The sequence below is a fragment of the Agelaius tricolor genome, unplaced genomic scaffold, assembly GCF_023055355.1.
Source record: "Agelaius tricolor isolate 1412-34295 unplaced genomic scaffold, bAgeTri1.0.p SCAF_13, whole genome shotgun sequence".
Lineage (NCBI taxonomy): Eukaryota > Metazoa > Chordata > Aves > Passeriformes > Icteridae > Agelaius > Agelaius tricolor.
This window is the reverse complement of record NW_027269273.1, coordinates 4,359,168-4,384,096: the sequence shown is the minus strand read 5'-3', so window position 1 is coordinate 4,384,096 and position 24,929 is coordinate 4,359,168. Positions and strand designations below refer to the sequence as shown.

The 24,929-nt window shown below is 51.2% G+C and overlaps 2 protein-coding genes across 6 annotated transcripts in view; both read right to left on the bottom strand.

Annotated features, from left to right (window-relative positions):
- Positions 1-2,678: 2,678 nt before the first annotated feature.
- PLA2G12B (phospholipase A2 group XIIB) lies at positions 2,679-12,059 on the bottom strand. The gene is made up of 4 exons (XM_071438512.1): positions 11,825-12,059; positions 6,747-6,835; positions 5,455-5,620; positions 2,679-2,829 (listed from the first exon to the last, which is right to left on the bottom strand). The coding sequence occupies exons 1-4, from the start codon at positions 12,057-12,059 to the stop codon at positions 2,711-2,713; spliced, it is 609 nt and encodes a 202-aa protein (XP_071294613.1). The 3' UTR covers positions 2,679-2,710.
- A 4,770-nt stretch (positions 12,060-16,829) lies between these two features.
- Positions 16,830-24,929, bottom strand: part of P4HA1 (prolyl 4-hydroxylase subunit alpha 1) — a 29,803-nt gene continuing 21,703 nt past the window's right edge. For 3 of the 5 annotated variants that reach the window (XM_071438487.1, XM_071438484.1, XM_071438485.1), the window contains exons 10-15: positions 23,819-23,918; positions 22,854-22,907; positions 21,617-21,682; positions 21,121-21,189; positions 19,976-20,072; positions 16,830-19,449 (exon numbers count right to left, since the gene is read on the bottom strand). In XM_071438487.1, the coding sequence (XP_071294588.1) occupies positions 19,379-19,449; positions 19,976-20,072; positions 21,121-21,189; positions 21,617-21,682; positions 22,854-22,907; positions 23,819-23,918 (457 nt within the window). In that variant the 3' untranslated portion in view covers positions 16,830-19,378. Of the gene's footprint in view, positions 19,450-19,975; positions 20,073-21,120; positions 21,190-21,616; positions 21,683-22,735; positions 22,794-22,853; positions 22,908-23,818; positions 23,919-24,929 lie in introns of all 5 variants that reach the window. The other 2 variants (XM_071438489.1, XM_071438488.1) reach the window with 1 other exon arrangement.

Here is a 24,929-nt window from a genome sequence, read left to right as displayed (position 1 = left end):
TATGGAACCTAGACAATATAGATATTTTATCTTCTTTTTTGACATTTAATCATTGGAGTAGGTTCACATTTAAACTGGCCACAGGCACTATTTCACCAGCAAAATACAAAGTTTGAGCAGTGTCTGGGATGAGGAATGTTTCCTTCCCATCCCTAGCCAAAAGCAGGTGTTTCTTAGCTGGATAATCAAGGTTGTCTGTCCAGCCTCATGCTCTGACAGAGCACTGAACCTCAGCAATGCAGAATTCCCTCTCCAGTGGCATTAGCCCAGCTAGGAAAAGCTCTCCTTACATCTGAGCAGTGTTGAAGTCCTCTGTGATGAAAAACATCCCAGTACAACCCATGCAGTCACTTCCATTTACTGGTCTGGTACCAGGGGGCTCTTGTTGTCCCAGCCCACTTGGGGCCAGCTGAACGTCTCATTGCTGTTCACTGTAAGGCAAAGATGACTGGCAGGAACAGGAACAGGGCTTAAATAATTTATAGCTCCTTGCATACATTTTAAACCCATTTAAACTGGAAGGAAAGCAACCAAGACAGACTCTTTCCATTCTTGTTAAATCACCCTTTTGCAGCCTTAACTTCTCTGTGGCAGATGGAAGAACACAACCATAAATATGTTTGCAGGAGCCACTGAAATATTTACGTGGCGTGGCACGCACACACCCAGCAGCAACTTCCTTCCAACAAGAAACCCAGCTGAAAGCTCTCTGCCAATGTTCTGTGGAGGCAAAATGCCATGCACCACTTGAAATTCTGGTTTTGCATGCAACAAAAGCTCCCCATAACAGATGGGAGTATTAACCACATTTTAGAAGGAAGGATGTCTGAGGCTGCTGATAGCAGCCCCACAGAGGTAGCACGTAAGTCCTGTCACCTGACAGATAAGGCTCCAGAATTTGGAATATCTCATCCAAGTCCACTGTGAGCCTCCTGTTTTGCTTGTGCTAGAGATGGAGGTGGATACCCAGCCATTTTGTGTGAAAAGGGATCCTAAGGGCAAAGCTTTGTTCAATGCTATAGGAGAAAAGTAATTAAATAGATGTGGATGGCACTGGCAGAAGAAAAGTGGCTTCCTCTCCTGAGACTGGGGTAGAGGGCTGTGATTTCACATCTGATAAATGCTGGGCTTTGGTCCTGAATATCAATTGGTACCACAAACACCTCAAGCCCTTCTCCTTAACTCATGCTTAAGAAATCTGCAGATGTCCTAAATCAGTTTAGGGTCCACCAAGTATTTAAATATGCAGGGTTGTCAGGGCGTGTAAAGACAGGATGGGAAGTGTCAGGGATGGGTGTGAGCAATGCACTGAAAGCAAATTACCCCTCTTCAGTCTGTCACCAGGGGTACAAAAATGTACATTGCATATCCATGCACTGGGAATCTCACAGGGCTTGCAGAAACCTACTGCCTTGCACTGCAAATTAGAGACTTACAGGGTGGGGGGAGGTAATAGCATGTATTTAGGGTAAGTCCTGTGTTTATAAGCAGCACTGCATCCTGCTTGCCTTGGAGAGAACTGGCATGGGATCCTGTGGGCTTGGGAAGGAGCAGTGAGGCTGCCCTCTGTCCATGGGCTGGCTCTGCCCTGCCCTGCCCTGCCCTGAGGCTGCTCTGGATGCCTTGGCCTGGGTGCCCCTCCCAAGGGCTGACAGGAGCTGACAGGAGTCTCTGTGCTGCAGAGAGGCTCTGGCAGTGGCTCAGGTGCCCATCCCAAGGCTGACAGGAGCTGACAGGAGTCTCTGTGCTGCAGAGGGGCTCTGGCAGCAGCTCAGGTGCCCATCCCTAGGCTGACAGGAGTCTCTGTGCTGCAGAGGGGCTCTGGCAGTGGCTCAGGTGCCCATTCTGAGGGCTGACAGGAGTCTCTGTGCTGCAGAGGGGCTCTGGCAGTGGCTCAGGTGCCCATTCTGAGGGCTGACAGGAGTCTCTGTGCTGCAGAGGGGCTCTGGCAGTGGCTCAGGTGCCCATTCTGAGGGCTGACAGGAGTCTCTGTGCTGCAGAGGGGCTCTGGCAGTGGCTCAGGTCCCCATTCTGAGGGCTGACAGGAGTCTCTGTGCTGCAGAGGGGCTCTGGCAGCAGCTCAGGTGCCTGTCCCTAGGGCTGACAGGAGTCTCTGTGCTGCAGAGGGGCTCTGGCAGTGGCTCAGGTCCCCATCCCAAGGCTGACAGGAGTCTCTGTGCTGCAGAGGGGCTCTGACAGCAGCCTGGGTGCCCATCCCAAGGCTGACAGGAGTCTCTGTGCTGCAGAGGGGCTCTGGCAGTGGCTCAGGTCCCCATCCCAAGGCTGACAGGAGTCTCTGTGCTGCAGAGGGGCTCTGACAGCAGCCTGGGTGCCCATCCCAAGGCTGACAGGAGTCTCTGTGCTGCAGAGGGGCTCTGGCAGTGGCTCAGGTGCCCATTCCTAGGGCTGACAGGAGTCTCTGTGCTGCAGAGGGGCTCTGGCAGCAGCTCAGGTGCCCATTCTGAGGGCTGACAGGAGTCTCTGTGCTGCAGAGGGGCTCTGGCAGTGGCTCAGGTGCCCATTCTGAGGGCTGACAGGAGTCTCTGTGCTGCAGAGGGGCTCTGGCAGTGGCTCAGGTGCCCATTCTGAGGGCTGACAGGAGTCTCTGTGCTGCAGAGGGGCTCTGGCAGCAGCTCAGGTGCCCATCCCAAGGCTGACAGGAGTCTCTGTGCTGCAGAAGGCCTCACAGACACTGGCAGGCTGCTCTTGCTCACAGCTCATCGCGCTCCTCCTCGCTGCAAATGCAGGCGCTCCTCTGGCTGTTCATGAAGGGCCGGCAGCCCAGGGTCCAGACAGCGTTGAACACCGTGTCTGCCATGGATTCACAGGCTGTGGAGAAGGACAGGGTGGCCAGGTAAGGACAGGCAACTCCCAGCACCCCAGCCCCAGCCCTGCACTGAGCTCTGTGGGGTTTGCCCTTGGAAGTGTGGGCTGTTTTCTTTTCTCTCTGGGAACTGGGTTTTTATAAATCCTGAGGTTCCCTTCTCTCTTCCTATTGATGCAGGGTGACTCCAGTGTAGGGAATAATGTGTTCTAACTCCATTTAGAAAGCTGAATAATTGCTTTATTAAGCTATACTATATTACACTAATACATACTAAAACTATATTAAAGAAATACTATACTGCAGAGATACTAAAGAAAAACCAATCACAGTTTCCATACAGTCACGACACACATAGATCCAGCTGGTCAAAGAATCAAAACAACCTTCAGCAGTGTCTAATTAACAAATCACTTTAGGTAAACAATCTCCATAACACATTCCACACGTGCGAAACAACAAGAGCATTGAATAGAGATAAGAATTTTTTTGTCTTCTTCTCTCTGTGCTTCTCACTGCCTTCCCCAGGAAAAATCCTAGGGAAAAATTGTGCCTGCTGCTCTGTGTGAAGAGAGCTGTGGCTACATCTTCTCCCCAGGGTGGCACTAATTTCTCTCCCCCCTAAACCCCTCCTTTATTACCTCTTTCAGGCCCTACTAGTTGATGGATCATCTGGGGCTCTGCAAACAGCACTGTTTACCAAACAGATTTCCCAGGAGACCTCCACATTATTCATTCTCTTCTGAATTTTGCCTACAGCCACTATTGACCAACCTTTCTGGGCTTTTTTGGGAGTTATGATGCCAGCTGCCAGCCAGCATGAAAAATCCTACAGCAGCTGGAGCAGCTGCCTGCCTGACTACCAGCCCCTCCTCATCCCAAAAAACAACCCTGAAAGTGCTTGTCAGTAAATAAATAGGTTAGTAGTAAATCTTTAGGGTTTGTTTACTGGCACCAGCACTGATAGCTGTATGCATGGTGAAGCTGGGAAAGCCTTGCCTTTGGGACTGTTTTATCTCAGCCTCTCCAAGCACCTCAGAGCTCCTGTTCCCTAGGAGGCTGCTGAGCTGGCAGGCACTGGAGAGGCTGTGGTGAGTCAGTGGGAAAAGCAAGGCTTTTCCCTTGCTTTGAAGGGAGGAGGAGGGCTGTGACAGGAGCTGCTCAGAGCAGCCCTGGGGACAGGATCTGCAGAGCCCAAGGCGAGGGGAGGATGGCTCAGAGGTTCACTGGTGTTACCTGTGCCTCCTACAGCAGCCAGGACAGAGGGAGGGAGGAATCCACTCCTGCCTGGCTCAGCCCAGGAGTGTGGGCTCTGCTCCACCTTAACCCCCTAGGATCTAGGCTTGCTTTGCTGCTGCAAGCAGAGAGCAAGAAGGAACATATGAAAAAGTGGAAAATCTGAAGAGATAGGAAGAAGTTGGCTGTGTGAGGAGCTGTTGATAAGGGTGACCATGAAAGATTGGCTGTGCTCAGCCTGTGGCACTTTTGTCTCAGTCCATGTCTTTGATTTCTCTTGCTGTCCTGGGCATTCTTTCCATGCATTTATATGTGACCAGGTAGGAAGACATCTGCAGGCATCTACTGGTGTCATGCAGGCTTCCTGTGTGTCCTATTCAGGCTGCACCTTTGGACAACAAATGCATATTTAAGGATACCCTAGAGCAGGGCATCAGCAGAGGTTACCAAAAAAGCTCTTCTCAGACCTGCAGGCTGAGGCTTTTTAAATTAGGCAAAACCAGGGTGGCACTTGAGCTGCTGGCACATCCCTAGAGCTTGTTAGCACTTCTGAGCCATCCAGAGCTGCCTGCAGTGGCTCAGCCACCCCCCAGCCTGGTGTGTCCCTGGTGCCATCACCATCTCCTATCTGTGACCAAATCCCTGTCCTTGGCTCTCTCTGTTTTGCTGGCCCCTGGCCATATACAGGTTTCAGTGTGTGCCTCACTGGCCCTGGAAGGCTTCTTGGTATCCCATGAAGGTGTTTGAATTGTTTGGGAGTGCATCCAACTAATTGGATAAATTAGTGGAAGAAGTGGAAGTGGAAACCCCACACTCGTAACTATCCTAGCTATCCTCTCAGCAGGCCTGGGAGGATGAATAGGACTCAACCAAACACAAATCCAAAAAATCCTGCCCTTTTCTTCCATCTCCCACCTGGGCTGAATAGCAATCATTATCATCTACAACCCTAAACTCACCCTCCTCAACTTCTACCTATACACTGTAATAACTGCAACAGTTTTCCTCACCCTAAACACAATCAAAGTCCTAAAGCCATCCACCCTAATAACTGCATGGACCAAAATCCCATCACTGAACACAATACTACTCCTAACCCTACTCTCTCTCACAGGACTCCCTCCCCTGACAGGATTCCTGCCCATGTTTGAATTGTTTGGGAGTGCATCCAATTACTTCCAGGGCTGTTTGTGGGGTTTTTTCACACATTGTAATGTTTTCCAAATGCAAATAACCATAGGTCTCCAGCCTTGGGCCAGAGGTGTGTGGCAGAGGGGGCAGATCTCTGTGCTCTCACCCACCTGTGACAAGTGCAGCACAGAGCTGCTGCTCCCCACTGCAGAGTTCTGGCAAGGAAAGGCTCCCTGCCCAGGGGATGTGAGGCAGGATCCTACCTTGCACCTTGGAGACGAAGCCCAGGCTGCGTTTGAGGTCGGAGCAGATGGAGTGCAGGCACCAGCGGAACTTGGCGTCGCAGCGGTACTTGTTGGCCCCACAGGTGTCATAGCAAACATCCAGCTGGTTACAGCACTTGGTCATGGCAGGGATCCCCAGGTCTAGCTGGGAAAGAGAAAAGGGGTGTCCCTTGGTTGGCTCCTGGCCTCGGGCTCACACAGCTGTGATGGGCTGAGGTGCTGCAGAGCCCAGCTGGCTCCTTCTCCAGAAGCTGTTCCTGAGAGCCAGGGCAGCAGGAGGAATGTGTGCTGCTCCTTCACCATCTAAACAAGGGTGAGGGAGCAGCCCAGTGGTGTCAGTGGTGCAGGCTCAGTGCAGGCTACATCACATTCTCTTCTCTCTGTATCCCAGGGAATCAACATCTGGCAGAGAGGTAGCAAACAGCCCCTCCATGACCATTTTCTAGTTTGCATCTGTCAGACAGCTCCATGTCCTTGCCAACAGTGGCAAAGGCCCCTTTTTCTTTTCCTCTTTTTCCCACAACGTGACAAGGTCCTGGTTTTTGCCTAATAAACGTGCCATAAATATTTTAATGCCTTATTTCTCAGAGATGCACTTGAGACAAACACAGCATGGTCAGGGGAGTTCTGCTCCCTGTAAGCCTAGCTAATGACCCTGAGGGTGATGGGGCAGAAGACCTGTCTCCTGGAGAGACTGTACTTGTTAGCTTGTTATGAATTATTCCTCTTTTTGCCCTTCCTCATGTAAAATTTAGGAGATGAATTGTTCCTTCATTGCACTCGTGATTGCCTGGGTACAGAGAAGGCACCACAGAAATGCCCACAAGGTTTGCAGTGAAATAGAGTTTCAGGAATTAAACCTAACATGAAAAATGAGCTGCAAAGAGAGGGGTTGTCAGAGCAGGAATCTGCCTAATTGCTGCAGATTCCTTGGGCAGCAATAATGCATGAGCTAAATAGGAATCCCTGCTCTGAGAGCCTCCTGGGAAGGCTTTTCCTGGTGATTCCAATGTGTTCATTAATTGCCTTTAAGATAACGAGCAGGAGCAGTATTAAAGCCTCTGGGTTTCATTCGGTGCTTGGCAGAGGCAAAAAGTGTGGTAAGAAGTGGGGGGCAGGTGTGGAGGATGCACTCAGGTGTTGCTGTGTGCACATAGGTTATTGTCAGCCACTGCACAGCCCAGCCCTGCCTTCTCCTTGCCCAGAATGATGAGCTGGTGATGTGCTGGAGAGCTGCATCCTGTGGGCTCGGTGGCTGGGACAGTACATACACTTTCAGGTACCTTGAGCCCCAGAAAATGGGAGCTACAGCCATTGGGTTCCTGCGGTTTGTAGTGAGGCCGTGGCATGGGAGCCTTCCCTGGGAAAGAAAAGACAGGACAAGGGTTAGGAAAGTTGATCTTCCCAAGACTGCACTCAAAAAGCAAGGAGTGCCAGGCACCCCCCTTTGGTCTGCATCCCCAAACACTGCTAGCTCAGCAAGGGGGTTTCTTTCTATCCTCAGCTCATTCTTGGACTCTTGGTGTGCTGTGGATGTCCCCAAACTGTGCCAGACCTTGCATGTCTGATCTTGCTCTGAGCAGGTCTTGGTCCATTTTCTGCCCATGGTGATGCCCTGCCATGTTTTGCAAATCATTTCTGTTCCTTTAATCTTTGCACCTTCCTCAGTCTCCTTCTTAACATGCATAAAGGAGCAAGAACTCCCTCTGTGAATAATTATTTACCCAATGCAGGAAGAATCCAGCTCACAGCCAGCTCTAGCAGTACCTTCCAGCAGCATTTAATCTGATTTTTGTAGGGGAGCCTGTTCAGTGCCCAACCACCCTCTGGGGAAGAACCTTTTCCTGATATCCAACCTCACCCTACTCCAGCACAGCTCCAGCCATTCCCTGGCTGCTGTCCCTGCTCTGGGAAAACATAAACTGAGGGAATGCTCCAACAAAAACTTGTGTGAGCTGAGCCTTCTGGAGCCAGTCACATCAAGGGTTAACTTTCTGCTTCCCTGAGCAGGGCTAGAGAATTTATACAGACATAAAATGGATCTAATTCAGCCCTTCAAGGCAGGGTTGGGTTCTTTTAAACTCCATTTCCACTTCTTGCTTCTTGTCAGCGCCAGGAATTATTTAAGACACTTTCCCCATTTTTCTGTTCAGGTACCTGAAATGCCAGTGGTTAATTCAGCCATAAATCTGCTGTGCCCTTGGGGAGGCCTTGCAGCCAAAAGCCTCAGAGGGACCCATGTAGGAGTGCTCCCAGCACCTCTCAATTAAACTTTGCCAGAGCTGTTTTGCTTAAATATATATACATATATATATAGCAAATAACAGATTTGCTACCAAATAAATAACAAACTGAAATGCTGTCCAGCTGGGAGATGCCAACAGGCAATTTTCCCCTTCCAAAAGAGCCTTGATGTTTTTTTGGAAGGGAGTGAGAACTGGGATTCAGAATTCAAATGTTCCTGAACTGATGCAGGAGGCAGAGGAAAGTTCAAAATCCGCTGTGGGTTTTGCAGGATGGAGTCAAATTTTAGTGTCTTGCTTGAAATATTGGTTGTAAAAATAGTGTAAAAAATGTAAAAGAATGTAAAAATAATATAAAAAATAATTGGTTGTAAAAACCAGGAACAGTTAATGGGTTAAAATGGCAACTCTGAGTAGGAGTGAGACTTTTTGGGATGTGGAGATCACAGAATGGCTTGGGTTGGATGGGACCTTTAAGATCATCCAGTTATCCAGTTCTACCCCCATTATCCAGTTCCCAGCCAAAAATAGCTGTGTTTCCAGATCTTCAATTCAGCTGAAGTCACAGCTATTATAAGAGAAATAGTATAATAGCTTCTAGAAAGCTGTCCTGAGGAAAAAAAACCCTCATATAAATAAGGATTGTGCTGATCCACAAAACATCAAACTGCCTTCAGGATAAGCCCTTGTAGGAAACCTGTCCCCTCCCCTCTGCAAAACAGAGCTTTAAAACTTATAAAGTGCCCCTTTGTACTCTTTCTCAGCTAGGTCAAGTCCAAGACACCACAATTAACCTCTCTCCCACATCTTGTTTTGTAGGTAACAGGAAACCAAAGCAAAACAGGAATATCAGGCATTCCTGTCTCTCTACAAGCATTGACTCAGTGCTCCTGTTATCATTTATTGCTTGCCCATCCTTACAGACAAGAAGATACAGATTTCAGGCCACTGCCTTGTTGCCACAGCCCTAGAACTGAAGCTGAGTTTCCCTGATGCATTTTAATGCCCCCAGGCTGCTGTAGCTGTTCCAAGAGGCTGGAAAGCAGCCAGCTGGCTGGAGCAGCTGCTGGCAATGCAGGAGGTTCAGGCACTGCAGTGCTGGGACACTGGCAGGGGGAGCTGAGTGTATTTTTGGGTGAATGGGTGGTCCCAGGGCTCCTTGCACTTTTGGGTGGTCCATTGTTGTTTGTGTGCCCCCAGGCAGGGGCAGGCTTTGAGCAGAGGTGCCTGCACACATCCATCCCTGTTGGAGACAGGCTTTGGAGGCTCTTTTCCCACAGCCTGGAGGTTCCCCCTCCTCTGAAGCCCTTCAGGACCAAGGGCTGAGCAGGGCAATGAAGTCTTGCCTGGCCAGGAGGAAGCTACAAGGGCTTCACTCCCAACTCAGGCTCTTTGTTTCCCCTGAGATGCCCAGTGAGACTTTGTAAGCAGGAGGATATTTGCCAGTAAATGCTAGTGTAACCCTAATGTCCTGATTTAAGGGAGCCATCCATCAAGTTGGTTGCTTTCAGACCTCAGTAGCTGCTGAAAAATCAGGAGAGGCTTGCAGCTGGAACAGCCACGTGCTCAGCTGGAGATGGATGTGGCAATCACAGGTGAGTCCTGACCTTTACTGTGGCAAAATAAGCTATTTTTGGTATCTCTTGGCTGAAATGAAAGTAAGTAGAAGGAGTGATTTTTGTTTCATGCCTAGGGAGGAAAAGCAATCAGGACCTGATTCAGCACAAAGATGGTTTGTGTTCATCCTTCTGAGCAAGGACTGGATCTCACTGGTTTGGGAGCATCCCAGCATCCTCTCCTCTCCTGTTTGCAATGTCTGTGCCAGAGATTAGCAAGGACAAATGGTCCTGGAAGGGTCCAGCAAGCCCCTTGGAGCCACGTGGGCAGCATTTCAGAAGTGTTCTCCTTCAGGCAGTGATTAATGAGCTGCTCAGCAGAGGGTGAGAACTGGGCTAACAATGGGCTTGTTTTCCTTTCTAGGTAAAACACTGCTCCTGTAAGGGTGTGAGCAGGGATCTGTGCTGCTCTCTGGAGATGCTTTCCACAAGGACAGGCAGGGAGAGCCCCCTGGATGTGTCCAAAAGCAGTAACTCCTGCATGGTGTGCTGAGTCCTGAGGCTCCCTGAAACCAGCTCTGAGTATCAGCATTGCCTCAGGCACACTGCAGTCCCAGCCCCATGCCAGGGCTTTCAGTCTCTGCATTAAGGAGGGCAAGGTCCTTTCTGCTCCGAGTTTGGAGCATGGTGGGGACCTTTAGGAGGCTGTCACACACATGGCCTGGGGCTGCCACACCGTCAGTGTGGGACAGGCTGCCTGCTGGGAGGTCTGGGGGCCACCTGCTCCAGGCACTGGGGACACACATGGCCCTCCTGAGCTGCTGCAGAGAGGACTGAGGGACCCCCAGGCTGAGGGACCAAGGCCACAGTGATGGGCTGGGGTACCTGGCTCCCTCAATCCCATGGGGCTGAGCTTCCTGCCTTGCTGCTCCCTGTTTGTTCTCAGTGTGGGGCCTGGGGAGCAGAGCTGGCAGGAGGGGGAGGACACATACATAGACATTAGATGGATGTTGGGGAGAGGTTTTTCACCCAGAGGGTGGTTGAACACTGGAAGCACTTCCAGGCTCATCAGAGAAGTGGTCCCATGGCTACCAGAGCTCCAGGAGTGTTTGGACAATGTTTTCAGGCCCAGGGTGTGACTCTTGGGGTATCCTGCACAGGGCCAGGAGTTGAACTCAATGATCCTGATGGGTCCCTTCCAACTCAGCCTGTTCTATGGTTCTGTGACATTATTTATGAAACAAAACTAAAAACAGCAACTTTGAGAGTGATTTTAACCTCCTCCCCTGGCAGGGAGCTGAGGTCCCAGCCCTGCAGCATCTCTTTGTCCCAGTGCCCTGGCTGCTGGCCTGGGAGGAGCAGGAGGTCCATGGGATCCAGACAGACTGAGTCAGTGGGGTCTCCCCAAAGCATTGAGTCTGTCTCTGAAAAACAATGCCCTGGGGAGGAGAGGGGTTGAAATCCCTCTGTGCTCACAAGCATTTTTCCCAGGTGGTCACTAGGGGTGTGGGGTGAAGCTGTGGGGCAAGGGGCTGACAGGCAGCTGGGCTGGGCAGGCTGAGGTGACAGGACAAGGTGTTGCTGTGGGACACTTGTAGGAGGCTGAGGAGAGGTTACAATCTGTGGGAAAGTCCTGGCTGGTTCCTAAGCAGGTCATTCCTGGTTCCAGCAGGAATTCCCTGGTGATGGCCAGTGCTGCCTGTGGCCCTGTCACCCCACACACTGCAGCTCTGTGCACCCCAGCTCTGTCCCCTGCCCTGCCCTCCCCGAGACGGGAGGTGCTGGGGGCCTTCATCCTGCCCCCAGACAAACCAAACTAATCCTGTTTGGTAAACCACCACAAAGTGCAGTCCAAAGCAAGCAGGAGCTGCCTCCTTCTGCCTCGAGCACTAAAGGCTCCTCCCGGTGACGTCTGGTTTGTCCCGCTGTTATCTCCTCCTCCTGCAGCCCGCGGCAGTGGCCAGCTCACAGCTGCTGGATAAGGACGCTCCGAAGGTTGCTGAGATTAGGGCAGCTGGCTCAGCCTCCCCTCCCTGTGCTGTGCCAGGCTCCGGGCAGCGGGACAGCCCGGGTATGTGTGTGTGCCCGGGTACCTGTGTGCCCTGTGTGCCCGGGTATGTGTGTGCCCGGGTACCTGTGTGCCCTGTGTGCCCGGGTACCCGTGTGCCCGGGTACCGGTGTGCCCTGGTACCTGTGTGTGCCCGGGTACCGGTATGCCCTGCCAGCCCAGGTACCCGTGTGTGCCCTGTGTGCCCGGTACCGGTATGCCCTGCCAGCCCGGGTACCCGTGTGCCCTGTGTGCCCGGGGACCGGTGTGCCCTGGCAGGAGCAGCCGCATCCTCCCTCCCCTGTGTCATGCGCGCTCATTGCGGTGCCTTGCAGAGCTGGCTGCTCTTGGGGAAGGGGCTTCGGTGTCCCTGTGCTGGCCCTGGCACAGAAGCTGTGACCCCGAGCACTGCCGGGGGCAGCTCCTGGGTAGGAGGAGCTGCTCGTGGCCGCAGGGAAGGAGAGGGAAGGAGAGAGGAGGCAGCAGCAGTGAGGTTCACTCACCGTATCGGCAGCGGTACTGGCAGACACCGTTTTTCCCCCCGAGCAGTTCCAAGAAGGAGTCGAAGTAGCTGTTGACCGCTTCAAAGCCATCCCGGATGGTGTCGATACCCCAGTCGGAATAGGATGGCGCTGCCTGCGAGTCCTGGTGCCCGGGGCTGTCGGGCGCTGCCTCCTCGGAGCCGTGGCCCGGGCGCAGGCTGAGGCACAGGAGCGCTGCCCCCAGCAGCAGCCGCATGCTCAGGGCCGGGGCAGAGGGGCAGCAGCGGCGGGGATGAGCTGCTCCGGGCAGGAGGCAGCGGCACCAGCTCTGCCTGGACTTTAAACGCTGCCCGGGGAGCCGGCCTGAGGTCACGGCAGCCGGGGTGCAAAGTGCAGCGCCGAGATACGGAGCGGGTTCAGCTCCCTGAGCTGGGAGTTTGCACAATCCCGCCGGGACACGCTCGGTCCCCATGGCTGCGGCTCCCCTGGGGGACCCTCCCTCACCCCTGAGCGGGGCCTGTCCCCCCAGGGCCCTGCACTCCCTCCCCGGCCTGTGGGACATGAGGAGTACCTCTCTGTCCAAAATTTCTGCTGCTCAGGCAGGCTGAGGAGCACCCCTTGCCTTTTCCCCAGGCCTCCTGGGCACATGGAGGGGAGGGATGAGAGCTTCACCCAGCCTGGCTGCTGGGTGTGCTGCTCCTAGCAAATCCCAAGGGACCACGGAGCTTCTGAGGGGTTGATCCAGCAGCTTGGAGAAGTTTGGGACAAACACTACATTCAGGGCATGCCTTGGCATCACTCCAGTTCCAGGATCAGTGTGGCAGGTGAGTACTGCCTTTGGTGTGGCTGATGCTATAGGGCTGGTTGTTACAGCTCCTGTGAAAGGTAAATTAAAGCTGTAAAGGTTGTGACCAGGAGGAAAGGGTGGCACTGAGACCTGAGCCAGGGAAGGGGTTGTGGGCCAGCTGCAGCTCCTGGCTCTGGAGTGGGACAGGCCTGCCTGGACCCAGGGGCCTGCTCAGCTGGTGGAGGGTTCAAAGCTGCTCATTATAAAGAAAGCAACCAAGTGAAAACCAACAGCAAAAGACAAATCAAACCACTCACGAAGACTTGAGAAGGGAAATGGTGTGGGAAGGTTCTGGCTGCTCTTAGGAAGCTTTTTAGATGTGCCCCAGCACAACACTGCCTCTCAGGAGAGCTGGGCTGCAGGCATTTCAAACACAAATGCAAATTCTGGCATTTTATTGCTTTGCAGGAGATTGCAGTTTCTGAAGGGCCAGAGCTCCACAGTACTGCCTGTGTCTCTGCACATGGCCCTGGGTGATGAGCTCCAGACATGAGATAAGGTGGAGGAACCACAGCCAAGTCTTGGTTTCTTAGGTAAGTCAGAGAAGAGGGGAAGGGAGCACACAAGCTGGTTAGTGCCTCTGCTGTGCAATGGTGTGGAGCCAGAGGCAGCTGCTGCCTGCTTGTTCCATCTGTTCTGAGGCCCAGTCTGCCAGGGCTGACTTTTGGGTGAGGGGACATTTAGGAGTGCAGGAGCTCCCAGGGGAACCTCAGACCAGCTTTGCCTTTGGGGAGATAAACCCAGATGCAGGGAACACTGGGAAAGGGCAGCTGGGAATCAGCAGATCCCTGCCTCGAGTAAGCCTTTTGTGACATCTGTGTCACCCCTGGCCCGTGGCAGAGGGGGTGCTGGGGAAGTGAGGCCTTCCCTGCAGGGGCACTGGAGAGCTTGGGCTTCTCCTGCTGTTCAGACCATGCTGGGGACTGCTCTGTCAGTCGTGGGTGGAAATGGCCCCTGGAATTTGTTGTCACAGCCCCAGGGCAGGGCAAACTGGATCCAAGAGTCCCACGCTGTGTCCTGCAGTGAGTGGAGCCTTCGGTGTCTCTGCTGGTTCAGTCCCTGCCCTGCCTGACACTCCACAGTCCCAGTGCTCCCAGCCTTTGCCAACAGCCTGGCAGAAATTAATGTAAAAAAGAGCAAACCAGCTATTGGGGACTAGCTTGGAAATGTGTAAGAGCCTCTGGGTGTCTGTGCCTGGTGTCCTGTTTTATGCAGAGCCTTTTAGGGTTGTTCTGGAGGCAGTTCCAGAACACAGCTTTCTTTGTCATCCCCTGGTCCCTGCTGACTGATCCAAGGCGAAGAGAGAGGGGAAAAATGCTGGCAGGACTGCAGAGGAGGCAAAGCACAGGGAATGTGGCATGAGCAGGGCATGCAGCCTGGAGCTGGTGGCTCTGGAGCTCTCAGGCTGTTTGCAAAATCAATTGGAATTGGGAAAGCCGAGCAGGGCGGGGAGGGAGCAGCTGGCAGAGACCAGAGCCTGAGGAAAGAGGAGTCAGAAACTTTCCTGTTAGTTTGTCACTGGTCTCGAAGTAAAGGTTGGTAAATAAAAAGCAGTTTAACTGCTTTTCCAAAACGTGGCAGCCCCTTTGCCCTGCCCCGGGGATGAGCCGCTCTCCTTCCTTCCTTCTGCTTCCTTCCTTCCCTCCCCGAGCCAATCTCCTGAGAGCTTTTCAGTCCAGCTGCAAATATCTCGGTTGCACCCAGACTGCAAGATCTGAAGAGCAGGAAAAATGTGGGATTGGGTAAAAGTGACCTCCAGTTTTCCCTCGGGGCGTGGCTCAGCAGCTGCAGCAGCGAGGAGCTGTGGATGTGCACAGGGGGACCCCGCAGGTTTCTGCCCTGCCTTTGACCCACTGCAGTCACAAAAACCCCTTCCCTGCGCCAGCTTTTCTCTCTCTGAAGATTTAAGGGGTGCAGATGCTTTTGGCCACGGTGGTGAACTCTGACAGCTGCTTCCTGAGCCTGGTGCTGACCTCGGGACAGGCGGCTCCTGCCTGCGTGCATTCATTCCTGCCTCCGTAATGCTTAAATATAGCGCGGCCGGGCCGCGGTGAGTCAGCGCTCCCGGGACACTGCGGGCTCCTGGCAGCGATCCCGGGACACTGCGGGCTCCTGGCAGCGCCCCTGGGCTCCGAGGGAGAGGGGACCGCACCCGCCCTGTCCCTGTGTCCCTGTGGCAATGAGCCCCATCCCAGATGGAGCTGGAAAAGCCCTCTTGGCTCCGCATCAGGAGCCGAGCTGCAGCTCCTGTGCTGCATTCCTGTGCTGCATTCCTGTGCTGCATTCCTCCTTCCCTGCACCTCTGGCTGTGCCCGAGTCCTGCCCGTGCCGCTCTGCTGGGGGGGACATGGGATAGCGGGACCGAGCTCCTTTTCCACCGGCTTTGGCTGGCTCGGGGAGCTGCTGGTGGGTGTTTATCAGGAGGAAGAGGCAGCTGGTGGCTCGGGTTAGCGGGTGATCCGTGGCTGCTCCAAAGCCCAGATGAGTCACTGATGATGGGGAGGAGAGCTGCGGGCCGATGGTGAAATCCCCGAGTGCTCGGAGCCAGGTCAGAGTCCGGCAGCCGAGAGAGGGTGGGTGGGGTGGTTCAGGACCCCCTCCCTCAGGTGCGTGGGCAGGTCCAGCCCCTCCGGGAGGCCCTGGGCAGGTCCCTGGTGCTGCCTTCCCCCAGCTGTAGGAGAGAGTTCTGCCCCTGTGCTCAGGTGAGACCCCACCTGCAGAGCTGCCCCAGCCCTGGGCCCAGCACAGGAGGGACCTGGAGCTGCTGCAGAGAGCCCAGGGCAGGCACCAGGATGGGCAGAGGGATGGAGCAGCTCTGCTGGGAGAGCTGAGATTGTTCAGCCTAGAAAAGAGAAAACTGCAGAGACCTCAGAGCCCCTTCCAGTGCCTAAAGGGGCTCCAAGAGCGCTGGAGTGACAGGACAAGGGAGAAGGGCATCAAACTGACAGAGGGCAGAGATAGATGGGGATATTGGGAAGAAATTCTGCATTGTGAGGGTGGTGAGGCCCTGAGGAGGCTGCCCACAAGAGCTGTGGCTGCCCCTGGATCCCTGGAAGTGTCCCAGGCTAGGCTGGACAAGGTGTGGGATAGTGGAAGGCATCCCTCCCCATGGCAGGGAGTGGAACTGGATGAGTGTTAAGTACCTTCCAACCCAAACCATTCTGGGATTCTATGATGCTGTCAGACCCTTTCCTTTCTCTTCATCTTCTCCTGCCCTGTGACATTGACAGGCCTTTTTCCCTATCTCTGACCTTACCCTGCCTGTTCAGCTGCAGCTGCTGGGGCCCTCACCCTTGCTGGGCTCCTCCCATGCTGGTGACCCCCATGGTCACCCTTCAGCTGCAGCTGTGCCACCAGAGCCCCAGGGACCCAGCTGGGATGGTGGGAGGTCACTGGCTGGGGGGGGACAGGGCTGATCCAGAGCCCTTCATTGCTCCCAGGCCTGTCTTGGCAGGGGCAGGGCAGCAGCTCAGCAGCACAGGGTGTCTGGGCATGGAACTCCATCTCCCTTCCAAAATCAAACAGTGCTGCTGCTCTTCAGGCTTATTGCAAATGTGGGCTCCCATCAGCTGTGCTGGGGCAGTGCCCCCCTACCTGTGAGCCAAGAGCCCCATAGGCAGCACACAGGCTCCATTCCTCAGGAAAAGGATCCAGCCCCCTCAGCAGCCCCTGCTGTGCTTTCTGCAGGTTCCTGATGATGGGAATTAGCACGAGCTCCACTGCTCTGCAGGGTGAAGCCCAGGGATGGCTGTGGTGTACAGACCCCAGAGGTTTAGGTCATGGAAGAGGCCAGCCTGAGCTTCCCACCTGTGAGTTCATTGTGCTGTTGGAGTCTCTGGTGCTTTCTTCCCCTCCCTAGAACCATTCCAGGGTAAGTGGTTGTTTGATCTTCACAAAATAGATTTGCCACCCCTGAAAAGGAACCCTCAGCAGGTGACCCTGCTTTCAGCCCAGCTTTATCTGCCCTCCCCTCTTGCAGCCCTTTAGTGCTGTGTGTTCCCAGTGGAGACACAAAGTTTAGGGTTGAACAGAAATTTGGGGTAGGAGCAGCTCCTGCACCTGCCCAGTGAGATGGTGAAGGGAAACAGAGGAGCTTGGTTTCCACAAATGGTGATAAAATTCTGGTGATAAACCTCTGTGTGATCAGATTTATAGCAGCCACATAGGAGGACAGTTGGATGTGGAGGATTTCTCACTGCTAATGGCAGTGGCTTTTATTTTAAGCCTGTTCACTTTTTTTTTTTTACATTAAAAATTTTATTACAAAAAAATGTAACAGTAAGGCAGTTGTCAGTCACTGTGAGCCCAGACAGTTTTCAATCATGTTTAATACAAAACTAGATTCACACAGGAGCCACACTGGGGATCCAAAAGCCCTCTGAGAAATGATGGGATAAGGCAGAAGCAGCAGCACCAGTGTAATCCCTTACACAGTCAATGTTGGAGGCATGGACACCACTGCAGTGGAGGGAGAGGAAACAGAGATTGTCTGCAGTTTAAAAATCTAAGCCAACCCTGTTGTCATAATCTGGAACATTCCTGATGTGTCCCAGCAGACTGGAGATTTCATTTTGAGAGATTTTTTTTCCTTTAACCAAGTAAAATTTTTCTACTGTCAAAAGTAGAAAATTCTTTCCTGAAGAATTATCTGTGAATGGTTCACTGCTTTAAAAAGTCGTGCAGCAGAACATTTGTACTCCCCAAGCAGTGCCTGAGACTGATGCTGTTTAACACTGGAGTACTCACTGGTATTGAGGTGAGGAACTGCTGAACAAAATTCTCCAACTCTGGTTTTTCTCATGCTTTGGTGACTGTTGAACAAAGATGGGACAGCAAGAGCCAATCAGGTGCTTTCCACACCAGTTCCTGATGGCAATACAAGGGATTTTGTTTTGTGCTCCTTTACTAGGTAGGACTGGCTTTCCTACAAGCATTTCTGGGTGCCCCAAAGGCAGAATTCCCAACTGTTCCCACTGTTCGTTGTCCCCTTTCACCTGCAGGGACGTGGTGGGAGGTACCTGCAGCCATGGTTACCTTTTTGGAGCTCAATAAACTAAGAGATGGGAAAGAGAAAAGAGAGAACCATGGAAAGGAAGAGAGACAGATAAAACAGTGAGAAAACTCAGGTAGGCACAAATCTTATGGGTTTGGGGTTTTTTACATTATTACAATTTAGTGCTCAAAGATCAGCTCTGCTAATGCAGTTCTGGGGTGAATTTCAGATCAGCTCCTGCTCTTGGTGAATGAGCAGTGCAGATGTGAGGTGGGACTGTGCAGACTTTATGTTCTCACTTTATGGATGGACCTTGTTTCCAGCTGCCAAAGCCAGGCAAAGTTCAGGAAGGTGCAGGGCTAAGGAGGGGCAGATCTGTGGGTCCCACTGCTACCAGGCTCAGTAGAAATTTAACAATTATTTTCCAGCAAAGACCTTCTGAAAGTATGCAGTTCCTCCAACTATAGTACCTTAAACTGCATTCCCAGTAATCCAGAGGTATTTCTAGCACATTTAACAATAGGTTTTGTACATTTTGGCTCAACTGTCAAGATTTTATTGAGGCAGAAAATTCAATTAACCAAAATTGGAATTTTACCCTTGGTAAAGACTTCAGGCTTGACCCCTAAATCAGTAAAATCATCATCATCCAGAAAATTGGACTGTTCAGGTAGAGGCAGGTGCAGTTTCCTTTGATTTTTGTCCTCATGCTAGTGAGATATTTGGATATTTTGCTAAAAATCCTCCTGTGGAAGGGAAAGGGTTGAGGAAAGTGAGCCTGCATCTAAAAAAGGTTCAGGGCTATAAATAGGTCGAGGGTTTCTCCTGAAACCTCGAGAGCTGGGAGGAGGATGAGGGCAGGGAGCATTCTGTGAGGACTCTGTGTTACCTCAGCACCTGAAGTCTCAGAACCAATTTGAAATTCCAGTGTCCTAAGGCACGACAATTTTGATTAATGAAGGTGGGAACATCCCCATCCCCACTGCCCGAGGAGCAGAGGGAAGAGCTGGCTGCCAGGACAGAACAAAAGCAGCATTTGTTCTTGAGGACAAACATTGCAGAAGAGGAGGGGAGATGGGCTGTGGGTGTTCCCAGGCTGCTCTGACACTGGGGAAGCATCCTGACTCTGCCTGTGGAACTGCTGTCATGTGGTCACGATTCAGAGCCAAATTCTCCACACAGGCTGAGAAGGAAGACAAGTTTAAAAAGTGGGGCTTTTGTGGAAGTGGAAAACCAGGCTAAAACATGCTAATAGCCTGTTTTCCAGCAAAGTAAGCCTGCAGTGGTCAGGCACTCTAGGAAAGCAAAGAGTCAAGTGTGTGGGAATTGAGGAATAGGAAAGGGTTTCATTCAGCATTCCTCAGAGGGAGCCCCCCAGGCAATGATCCTGCCCTAAGCCTGGCAGGTGTGAGGAGGACTCCAGCCAACCCCTGGCTGCCCACACTGCTCAGAGGGATGATGGTGACAGGAACACCACACACAACACCACTGTAAGTTGTGGCCCTCATCTGTATTTATCTGTATTTTGTCCTTTTTTTTGTTTGTTTCAGTAACACTTGTCAGCCTCGGTATTTTCTGTCGATAAACCTTGGGGGGGATTTGGAGGGAACCAAAAGCACGTTTGTCCTGTCCACAGCTGAGCTGGGTGAACCTGGAGTGGAGTGTTTGTTAGTCAGTTGTAAACTGGCAGGAGGGTGCAGCTGCACACCCTGAGTGCTCGGGAGCCCGGGCTGCCTCATTCCAGCTCCGATAACGTGCACGGCCGGCGGAACTCCTGCCCCCGCTCGTGGAGCCACTTATTGGAGACTGCAAAGACACAAAGGGACTGCATCACTGCACAGCTCAGCTCCTCTGCTGCTAAATGTGCTCTAGGCCAGCTTCTGCTTAAGCACAGGGTTATTTTAATTCTCTAAAGGGTTTTCATCACACAATTGTTTGGGTTGAAAGGGGCTTTAAAAGACTTTCTCATTCCAACCCCACTGCCATGCATGAATCTGTGAAGTTAGTCTAAGAAAAAAAACCACCCAACCAAAAACCCTTCCAGTATAGCTGCAAAGCTACAAAAACTCTTAAAGTAGACATGGCTACAAAAACTCTTAAAGTAGACATGGCTACAAAAACTCTTAAAGTAGAGATAGTATTCATTTCCTTTCTACACATAATGAAATATGCTACTATATAAAATATATTTAACACGTAGAGAGATATGAGGTAGAAAAAGTATATTAAATATATTTCTTTACAAAGAATGTAATTTCTGAAGTCCAAAGGAAAAATAAAGCCAAGCCACCCCCCAGCAGAGCCCAGACTCAGGTCAGAGGCAGGTACTCACCCCATTTATTCCCCACTAGCACCGGGCAGGCCGCGTGCCGCGTGCTGTAATCGCCCTCTCCGCTCGGGAAGAGATTGTACCAGAACACAGCTGTACCCTGGGAATGGCAGGGGGACACTCAGTGTGTGTGATACAGAGCACAGGGCTGTCATAGAGATTGTACCAGAACACAGCTGTACCCTGGGAATGGCAGGGGGGACACTCAGTGTGTGTGATACAGAGCACAGGGCTGTCATAGAGATTGTACCAGAACACAGCTGTACCCTGGGAATGGCAGGGGGGACACTCAGTGTGTGTGATACAGAGCACAGGGCTGTCAGAGACTGTACCAGAGCACAGCTGTACCCTGGGAATGGCAGGGACACTCAGTGTGTGTGATACAGAGCACAGCTGTACCCTGGGAATGGCAGGGGGGACACTCAGTGTGTGTGATACAGAGCACAGCTGTACCCTGGGAATGGCAGGGGGACACTCAGTGTGTGTGATACACAGCACAGGGCTGTCAGAGACTGTACCAGAGCACAGCTGTACCCTGGGAATGGCAGGGACACTCAGCCCTGTACCCTGGGAATGGCAGGGACACTCAGCCCTGTGCTCTGTACCACACACACTAAGGCAAAGGTAGGTGCATTTCTGTTTCAGAGCCTCCTTTTAAACTGAAGGCTCTTTTCCATATTCTTATTTTTAGGAAAAAGTCTCCTTTAACTTATTGTATGTCTGTATAATTGGCCCTTAATTTTTTTTTTAAATCCTAAGCCATTTTCATTCAACTCCTGACCAGTTTAAGAAAGCCAAGATTATTTACTAAAGCTGAGCAGCAGGCCAGCAAAGGCAAGCCTTGCATGAGGGGAAAAACTGACACGAGAATTTCCTACAAATGCCTCGAGACTAAGCCAACTCACAGATCTGAGTATTTTCAAGATGTGTTTTGAAGTATTTAAGTGTTTTGCATTTGTATCCACACATGGAATAGCAGGGCCCTTGGAATCACCAGCACAGCTCCAGTTTCTGCACTTATGGAAAATCACAGCACTGTTCTGACAGCACAGAGGTGCTTACAGTTATTTTATAGGTTCATTTTCACACTCTGTTCTGTGTGGGTAGTGGGGAGGAGTGCATTTATCTGCTGGATCAATCCTGCTCACCTTTCTCGGCCAAACGCTGGCTCCCACTTCAGGGAAGACCGTGGCTCCCCCTGCTGACACATCACTCATCTGAACAGGTGGGGAAGGACAGGTGAGTTCAGGCTGAGAAAATCTCACTTTTTAGTGAAAGTGAAGTTCAGTTTTGACATAAATCCCTTAAGAAGGCCAAACCCCCTCTGTTCCCAGTGCAGTCCCAGCCTTGTCCCTCCCACTCGAGTGTTAAGGCAGTGAACATGCTGTAAACACTGATGCAGATACAAAAATAAACAGGCAGGCAAATAATTTAAGCTAATGCTCAAATTTGGGGGGAAAATCCTTCTTAAGACACACGGAAGAACCACAAAGTCTGGGTAAGAAGACCCCCCATATGTATTACCCCAAAGTTAGTGACTGCTTCACTTGCAAGTCCCTTCAATAAAAAAGAATGAAAGAAAAGAATGAAATCATTCCATGGTATAGAATATGCAGTGACAGATGGCAGAAATGTATCACTTACATAAAACAACCAAGTAGCAATTCTGTTGCCTGTTCCCAATTCTTTAAAGGCATCTGGCTCATCTTTCTGTGAACAAAAGCAGGCAGATTCCATCAGCATTTCTTTTTGGTTGCTGAGAGCAGCCAATGACACACAGCTGCTGAGCCAGCAGCACAGAACAGACTCATGCAGAAGAATTAATCCAACCCCTCGATTTGGAAGGAGGGGAGGAATGCAATAGGAGTGAATCTATCAATTTAAATAAACCAGGCACTTTGAAATTCTGTAGGACAGGGAGGGAGGGCATTAAGCCCAGATTTCTAATGGGTAACAACAACTGTGCTGTCTGAGGCTGAGGCTATAAATCCTCCTCACAGCAAACTGAATTATTTAATTACACTCATCCCCCTTGTCCTTGGCAGCAGGCAGGGCAGCTCTCAGTGCCAGGGTCAGCTGGGACACCTCCTTGCCACACTCCACTCTGGATTCCAGCTGGGAAGCAGGGAGGAAGCCTCAGTGACAAACCAGGCAACTAAGAAGTGTCCAGCACTCCACTTACAAGAATGAACCCCATTTTGATGAGTTTTGATACCAACTTCTCTCACACCTCTGTTTCTAAACCCACCCCCTGTGACCACAGTTTGTGTGCACTGAAATTCCAGCAATTGTTACTCCTGGAAACAACCCCAGTGTTTCCAAACAAAACCTGTTAATCACTTGCAATGCCTTGGAGCAGGTGCTTACAGAGCAGAGATCCTGATTCAGAATTGGTGGCTGGGACTGGCAGGGTTAAGGTTAATCTGAAGGGGTTAAACCACACAGAATTATGCCCAGTAAATAACCAACTGAAATTCAGCAGTCTGCAATTTAAGCTGGAATAAAACAGGTGGGGAATTTAAATCCAATTTAAAAATTAAGGACAGTGAGATAAGACTTCTTCCAGTTGTCAGGAGGCTGCTGGCACTCAGCTTACAGGCAGCAACCTCCACAGCTTCAGCTGGTGGTTTAGAGGGCTTTCTCCATGGACATGGATTAGCAAAGTGGAAGAGCTACAAAATTTAATAGACATGGAAGAACAGAGAGTGTGCCCAGCCCAGAGGCCCAGGCTTCACCAGGTCTAGCTCTCCTCCAGCTCTTTACTTGCCCGTGCAAAGTCAAAGTGGGGCTCATACTGTCCTCCCACTCCATAATTTGCCACCTGAAAAAGAGAAACACAGGGCTTGTGAAGAAGAAAGAGTGAAGACAAAGCAGGACTTACCCTTCCAAAATCAAAATGAGGCTCATACTGGCCTCCTACGCCGTAGTTGGCTACCTACAGTGGGAGGAGAAGCACAGGATCTAGTAAATCAGTCTTTAGCCAGGCAAGAGTTTGGCTGTCAGCTACAGCCTTTGCAGAGATAAAGTTTAAACACCAAGCCCCAGGAAATGTCAAGCCTCTGTCAGCAGCAGGAGCACATCCAAGAGTGGCCTGCAGGATGCTCCAGGTAAGAATCTGCTGCTTCCCAGGGCAGAAAGCATTTTTCTTCTACAGAAAACTTTTCAGCCTGTCTCTAAAACGGTGTCACAGTGCTTTTACATCATCACATTGAAGCCACTTTTTTGACCTGAATTTGACTGTGTCAATAAAGAGGGTTCCCTGTCCTTCTTGCCAATTGGTTATGAAAAAATAGCATCCAATTTTCCCCCAGATCCTTGGCCATTTTCTCACCAGGAACCTTGACAGAGTGGCAAGGAGCAGGTTTCAGAAGTTCTTTGTGGGTGTCCTGCTTTCTAAGTCCTCATGCTCTGCTCACAGTCAGGGAGGCAGCTGCTCATTTAAAGGCCCCAAGCCAACAAACAAAAGCATTTCTAAATTGCACTTTACTCAAGTTACACAGACAGCCAGGGTTTCCCACATCCCAGGGACACTGGACACCCTGGTGGCCTTCCCTGAATTAAACTTTTAACTGCCTCCAACAGCAGCAAAGTTTGACCCTGTGGCCATGAAACTCAAGTTTATTTGACTAAATAAAAGGAAGCAGTTTCTAAAAGGAACTACACATCCAGAGTTTCAGTTATCACTGTTTCCTTCCAACCCCAAAAGCCATTTCACACTGAACAGCTGCTCTGCAAAGACAACTTCTTCTCCCCTCTGTAAATAAATGAGTTTTTTGTGGCCACCTCACGTGAGCAAGTGCTGAAATGGTGACTGGCACCCAGCAGCAAGGCCAAGCTGGCACTTACCTGCAGCTCCTCTGCAGTGGAGACATCGAGCCCTGTGAGGTCCTGGATCCTGGTGTTGATGCGGGACACGACCGGGCTCTCGTAGCCCGAGAGCCACGCGCTGGGGGGGACAGTTAGTGACAGCACAACACTTGCAGGCACTTGGAATGGGACATTGCTTTTGAGGACTTCTCAAGGATTTGGGGGCATGACCAGAAGTATTTTCAGGGTGTTACAAAGCTCTGAATTTAATGAATGCATTTCCTTGAAAGACCAGTTCCAGCAGGGGTTTAAGGGAGCTCTGTAAGCAAGGGCCTGAATTCCCCGACTGGGCTGAAGGAAGTGTCACAAACAGTGCTTCAAGCTGATTTTTAAACCAGGCACACACAGTTTTGCTCTTACCCCACTCCCAACAGCTCATTCAGCCCCTGGGGTGATCATTTTGAAGCAAGGTTTGGGACAGGAGCAGGTGAGTTACTGTTTCTGTCTGTGTAGCTGGAACTCAGCTCCCCAAATGTCCCACACCTCCAGGCCAGCTCTCTGGGAGCTGCCCTTCCTCATCACTTCCCCCTGCAGTGCTACTAAAAATCATTCTGAAACAACCAAATCATGCATTAAGTGCAACAATTGCTGTCAGAACAGCCTATTATAACCCTGGTATTTAGCACATACTTCAGGTACACAATGATTTTTAAGGAGGGGGAACCCAAACTACCCCCCCCCCCTTTTTTTCTTTAATGTGGAAGGTCAGCCTCAGTTCCAAAAGTATCTTTCAGAATGTTTGTCTCCTACTGTGTATTAGAGTTTTTCCAAAGCTGCTCATCTGATTCATCCCATGCCAGCCACTGCACCTTCATTTTACCTGGCAGCCCCCTGCACTAATATGGGTGATAATATTGATGATTTGGGGCTTGTTGTCCTCCTTTTTTTTTTTTTTTGGCAGGAAAGCAGAGATAGGTATTTCTACCTTTTTTTCTAGCAGCTAACTCAGCTTTTGGGCTCAGCAATGCTTCCTGCTGGACACAAACCCCTGTGCCCAGAGCCCAGCTGGAAACTATCAGCAGCAGCATCCAGGTATTTTTACTCAAATCAACCTTCACATCTATCCTAAATTAAGTTTTAAGATTTGCAT

Excerpts from the sequence above, each read along its gene's own strand:
- PLA2G12B (XM_071438512.1), bottom strand. The coding sequence starts at position 12,059 with ATGCGGCTGCTGCTGGGGGCAGCGCTCCTGTGCCTCAGCCTGCGCCCG. Across the intron at positions 6,836-11,824 it reads CCAGTACCGCTGCCGATACG|GGAAGGCTCCCATGCCACGG; the intron begins GTGAGTGAACCT and ends TTTCTTTCCCAG. Across the intron at positions 5,621-6,746 it reads GGCTCAAGGTACCTGAAAGT|CTAGACCTGGGGATCCCTGC; the intron begins GTATGTACTGTC and ends TCTCTTTCCCAG.